Source organism: Hevea brasiliensis, chromosome 17 (genome assembly GCF_030052815.1).
Source record: "Hevea brasiliensis isolate MT/VB/25A 57/8 chromosome 17, ASM3005281v1, whole genome shotgun sequence".
Lineage (NCBI taxonomy): Eukaryota > Viridiplantae > Streptophyta > Magnoliopsida > Malpighiales > Euphorbiaceae > Hevea > Hevea brasiliensis.
The window spans coordinates 6,257,537-6,263,892 of NC_079509.1; the positions used below are offsets into that span (position 1 = coordinate 6,257,537).

A 6,356-nucleotide genomic window follows, 5' to 3' on the forward strand; every position below is an offset into this window, starting at 1 on the left:
AGCCAAGAGCATTTGAGCATTTGAGTAGTAGAAGACAATAGGAGTATTGGAAGGGAGAAATAGTTCGAACATGCATCAAAAATTATGTTTCGTAATTTCATAATCCAAGGAAACTAAGCGTACTTAATTATTGACAAAATGAAACTAACGGTAGGTTGTTGTTTCGGGTTGCTTGGATATATTTTAGTTTTTTCATTGGTTCAACCTATTCTTTTTGCTTGTTAAGGATGTCTATTCTGTTCAAATCTTGGTATTTTTTATTTATCAGATTTTTTTACTTAACATGTTACATTTTAGGATTAGGGTATGGGGGAGGTCTAGAGTCGGGGCATAGAAAATATGATCATGTTAAGTTTTCTTGGATATTTCATTAAAAAATTTATTTTGTTGTTAAAAAAAAAAATAACAATAATATAATTGTGCAATCCTCAAAAGTTCAATTTTTAATTGGTTGTTTTTTTAATTCACAGTAGAATTGCAAAATTTTGAAAATTTAGGAGTTTTTTTAATATTTTCTATAAATAAATATTAATTTTAGTGACATGGTTAACGTGGCATTTTCATTATCTCAGCAGCGAGGAAATTAAAGATAAAGTATAATTGTAAAATCCTCAAAAGTCCAAATCAATTGATAATTTTTGTAGTTCGGATGGAAATATGAATTTAAAAATTCAGATTTTTTTATCATGTTCCCATAATTTTACTATTTAAGAATATATAACTGATCTAAGAATTCTGAAAATTTCTCATCTTGTGATAGAATTAGTTAATATATGGGAATTGGAACCTCCATGCAAGCCATCTTCCTTTTGTGTATCGAATATTTTTTATATAGTTTATTTTTATTTTGGTATGTGTTCCTGACATTCAGAGTGAGTTTTGAATATATATATATATATATATATATATATATATATATATATATATATATATATATATATATCTAATAATTATAGGACAATGAAAATCTATGGAAATAACGTCCTATGTGGAATCCATATATATGATTTCTCATCTGTTTCAATAGAGTATTTGATTATTGAAAGGGGTGAAATGCTGCCCAAAGAAACATATATTGGTAATTGTAAGCTATTTTGCTAACTTTGGCAAAACAAGTAGTGAAAAGAATGGAAGATTTTATGGCTTGAATTGGAGGGCATCTCTTGGGTGTTGATGAATAATGTCATAGCAGGCTCCAATCTAATTGAGAGTGTTTGAATCTTAAAGTGTTTTAAGTATATTTCAAGCTAATAGTTTTTGAAATTTTGTTTTACCGATGTGTTGCTTTGAGGCTTCGTAAGGTTTCTGCAGAATGTTGTTATGTCTATCAAGCTTCCTTGTATCTCTTTACCGAGTTTAGTCACTTAGTAATAGGTCCTAGATTGGCTGTCTTGGGTTAAGTCTATTGGCCGTGGTTTAGAATGATCTTATTAAGTTTTTCTTAAATTTTTATTAATAAAATATGCCTTATCAAAAAATAAATGTAAGCTATCAAATTCAAAAGACAGAATAAATTAACATATAACTAAAGACCAATTGTTATTAACAAGTGGAAAATTATAGAGTTATATTCAGGAAGAAGCTTTAACCCCAACTTTTGTTCCAAAAATCAGGTTTTTTACAATAAACAATATGCCAAAATTGCCGAATGGATGTAATTTATACTATATACTCCTTGTTGGACTCTCATATGTGATATGATATTCACACATTGGCCCTTGATTAAACTCTTTACACCTTTGGAGGAGGAAGCAACCAACTGGTACCTTTAATATAAGGAAGGGTTTCAAGGGAAAATTGTACATTTATTTTCAAGAAGAAATTAAAACTCAGCACCAGATTTGTTACTCAAATGCATATCTGGTTTGTTTGCATGAAACAAAAATATATACCAAAATTAAGAATTTGCGCCGCACGCATGAGCTGCGCTATATTGAACTCGAATAGATACTCTCTATGGCCTTTTTACAAACCATTTACGCCTTTGGTGGAGGAAGCAACCAACTGGTACCTTTAATAAAGCCAAGGGAAAGGAAGGGTTTCACTTCTTCTTCAGTTAGTTGCTTGGCATATTTAACGCGTCCAGCTGGAGCAGCGCCTGGTCCTGTATTCTTGTATTCTCCAAAGAATACTTGCCTGCAAATTCCATTCAAAATGATTTTAATATTTGCACGTAAAGCCTAAGATTTCCATTATTAAAAAATCTCAAACTCTAAAACTACTTACGCTTCTCGTTCAGGATGGTTGTTACTAGACCATCCTTCAGGATTGATAACTTCGGCCATGCTAGTGTAAGCGAACACCACCCTAGGCATCGGCATCCATGCTCGACCCAAGAGTGCTCCAGTTCCTGTTCCAGTTATACTGCAATGTACAAAACAGTAACCCACATCTTGTGCTTCAGTTTCTCTTGCTTGTGCTGTTATCACGGTTTGTTCTGCATCTGCTAACACACGTATCTCTGTTTGCTGCATTTGCATAAGTTTTTCATAATTATTTAGTGTAAAAATTAAGTCCATCTAAACAAAATAATTTGATGAGTTTCATTTAATGATTTAATTATTACTAGATAAATGGATTTTCCACTTCCAAAAATGAAATCAACTGTGCCTTCAATGTAACAGTCTTTGAAGAAATGAAAGCCCTTGTCATCACACAATGTGTCTTGAAATCCAAGCATTTTAACATTGTAGAAAGCTGCCATATTACCGCCGATCCTAAAAGCAACTGCTTGGGCTCCAGCTCTTTTGCCATCCGGCCTAGGTGCAGTATTCTAATCCAACAAAATTTGATAAACCCACGAATTAACAAGAAAAATAAAGATGAAAAAGAATATAAACTAGTACAACTGATTCACGGATAAGAAAAACACTCAAAAATAATAATGAAGATGAAACCTGAATGATTAAATTAGATGCCACAAAGAAATCAGAATCCACTTGTAATGTGGCACTGTAAACAGTTCCATATTCAGCAGCAGTACCACCAAATGCCAGGGTTGCCTTATCAGGTGGTCCGAGGAAAGTAATGAAAGGCTTATCTCTTTCAATGGTGACTTTCTCAGTATAAGTTCCGGGGCCAATATCCACAATAACACGCTCTTTATTTCCTGTTGGGATGCTCTTAACCGCATCAGTTATGGTTTTGAATTCTCCACTTCCATCTGCTCTCACCTTTATGGTCTTAGGTGTAGCTTCTGCTGCTTCAAGGGCTTTTTCTAAGGTGCCCGCACGGTCAGCAAGGGGCTTGATGTTAGCATCAAACCAAGCTTGTATTCCATCTGGAGTATCTGGGATTGGTGTGGCATCATCAGCGGTAACAGTGATGGCTGCAAGAACGATGGCAAGGATTGTATATTGAGCGAGGGCAAGGAAATCAAGGATGTTAGCCATTTTTTATCTATTGAATGTTTAGTCTGTTGGATCTCCCTGTAAGGAAAATGGCAATATATAGGGCACCCGTTATGACAAATGCACTTGAAACTTGGAGGAGTTGTCGGATTCTCCTGTTTGTCATTTGCTGGACGTGGAGATCTTCTCGCGCACCCTTTTTTATATGGCTGTTACACTCTTTCTTTTTCTTTTTATAAAGTTGAAAAGGTCATTGTACATTGAAGCTATTTTTGACGTTTTAGTTGCCAAGGCCTCATCACTCGGACACAACTTATAAATCCACCAGCGGTGAAGTGAAGGAACTCATAATCCAATTCATTATATAATTTACTTTTTTGCGTCATTATTCTAGAGGTTTGGATACTGAAACCTTAAATTAAAGTTAAATAAGAAATTTTTATCTAAATTTGATCTATTATAAATTCAAAATAAAAATATGTAGAATTTATATATTTAATAAAGAAATTTCACTATATATCTTATATCTTAAATCCTAATATATCAAATCTAAATAAAAAAATGATTACACAGGTGTTCGTTACTATTAATATTATATATAATTGGATTATCAACCCATATAAATCATTCTTTTATTTATTACCCTATGTTTTTTTTTATGTTAGGAAAGCTAATTGTCATTAAAATTTGAAAAAGAAAGTATTAAAATTAATTGAAAAAGAATATAAGCTAACGGTGGCAGCAACAACAAGAAGAATGGCAAAGAGGATTCATTGAGTGGCATCGATGCGGGTGATTTCTTTGGGCTTTTTTTCATTTTTGTAGTTTTTTTTTTTTTCATTTGGTTAGGATTGATGACTTTATTATTGAATAAAAATAATTTTTATTAATTTAATTTTAATTGAAATTTAAATATAAAATTTTATAGTTTAAAAATATTATAATATTATTAAATTAATATTTTTTTTTAATTTATCGAGAGTTCATGGTTGATTGCTTTTCTCATTTCTGTAGATGATTGTAACTCAAAGAATTAGAAGCTAAAGGAGGAGGGTTACGGTAGGTGACAACCAACATAAACATTTCGTCACACCTTATGATATGGATTCAAATGATATAAATGTTGGGGCGTCCTCTACTTACGACACGCTACATCGGAGCCTGGGTGTAGTGAGAAATATGCAAAGATGTAGGGCGTTTACCGAAAGCGACGCGCCATGCCATGCCGGCGCCTGGGTGTGGTGTTAAATAAGCGAGGATTCCCACATTATGGACGGGTGTGGGTAAAAAAAATTAGTCTATAAGACAAATAGCAGAACAGATAGTGGAATAGAACACAAGATAGACATAGAGAACAATAAAAGATATCATAGAAGGAGATTAATTAGGAAAGAATAGGATAGGAGGAGAATCCGGGTTGGTACTTGGAATGTTGGATCACTTACAGGAAAATTAATGGAGCTTGTGGATACCTTGGAAAGGAAAAGGACGAATATTGCTTGCATTCAGAAGACTAAATGGGTAGGAAAGAAAAGTAAGAAAGTGGTAATTCATGGTACAAACTGTGATTTACCGAAAAGAAGAGAAACAAGAATGGAGTGGGCATAATCATAGCCAGGACATTGAAAGATGCTGTAATAGCTGTAAAAAGAGTAGGAGATAGAATTATACTAGTAAAGCTAGTACTAGAAGGAGAAACAATAAATGTAGTTAATGCTTATGCCCCACAAATAGGACTAGATAGTGAGAGTAAACAAAGGTTTTGGGAAGATATGGATGACCTAATGCAAAGCATACCGAATGAAGAGAATATTTTCATCGATGGAGATTTGAAAGGACATGTAGAAAGTGATAGGCAAGGTTATGAGAATGCTCATGGAGGTTTTGGTTTTGGCAGCCGAAATGAAGAGGAAAAAAGCACCTTGGATTTTGTTATGGCATACGACCTAATACTAGCAAATACCTACTTTATAAAAAGAGTGTCACATTTAGTGACTTTTAAAAGTGGGCAACATAGAAGCTAAATTGACTTTCTCTTAACCAGGAAGACAAATAGAGCTCTATGCAAGGATTGTAAGGTCATTCCGGGAGAGGCTCTAACAAGTCAACATCGGTTAGTGGTCTTAGATGTCAAGTTTAGGAACAATTCAAGTAAGGTTAGAAGAAATAGTGTAGCTCAAACAAAGTGGTGGGAGTTCAAAGGAGTAAAGCAAGTGAAGTTCAAAAATGAACTTCTCGAGTCCGAAACATGGAAGCTGAATATGGAAGCCAATGGTATATGGATACAGATGGCATCAAAGATTAGAGAAGTAGCTAAAAAAGTACTTGGAGAGTCTAGAGGACATATATAACACCATCACTTTAGCAAGTCCATACATTCTACTGGTTCAATGATCGGTGTCAGTCCAAACAGCTAGAATGTCTGGAACTATACTTAGACTAGAGTGAGGAGTCATAAATAGCCCAAATAATGGTAAGAAAAATCTAGGAAAAATTTTAGAAATAAAATACAATGAAGTTAAATGAGTTGGTGCCCTAGCGATAGGTGACCTAACTAGAAGTTGCGGTCTTCACAACTAGTAGCCCTAAACCCGAGGAAAATTCCATGAAATAATTTTTGGGACTCCAAAGAAGAGTCTTTGAGGTTTCAATGGCATTAGAATGCCAAGAAAATATTTTGAAAAATTTTTAGATTAGTACAGACAAGTTTAGTCTGTTAAGCAAAACGAATGGCATTTTGGTCATTTCGTCTTCAGAGACAATTTTTGACAAACTTGTCCAACTAAGTAAATATATTATATAACATAAAATGTGAATAAATATTGAAGAAAAATTTATTAAAAATATGTAAAGAGAAAAGAAAGAAAGACAAAATAAAATGAAATTAAAAACTCAATTATTATATCATGATGATGCAATAAAAAGTGGTTAGCCAATTAGAACTCAACAAGCACACATTAAAACAATTAAAAAAGGATAAAAATTAAATAAAAATCTGTTGTCTTC

At 33.2% G+C, this 6,356-nt stretch overlaps 1 protein-coding gene across 1 annotated transcript; it reads right to left on the minus strand.

Annotated features, from left to right (window-relative positions):
• Nucleotides 1-1,565: 1,565 nt before the first annotated feature.
• On the minus strand, nucleotides 1,566-3,398 carry LOC110635223 (putative pectinesterase 63). The gene is made up of 4 exons (XM_021784469.2): nucleotides 2,898-3,398; nucleotides 2,567-2,773; nucleotides 2,227-2,468; nucleotides 1,566-2,136 (listed from the first exon to the last, which is right to left on the minus strand). The coding sequence occupies exons 1-4, from the start codon at nucleotides 3,390-3,392 to the stop codon at nucleotides 1,977-1,979; spliced, it is 1,104 nt and encodes a 367-aa protein (XP_021640161.2). The 5' UTR covers nucleotides 3,393-3,398; the 3' UTR covers nucleotides 1,566-1,976.
• Nucleotides 3,399-6,356: the final 2,958 nt, after the last annotated feature.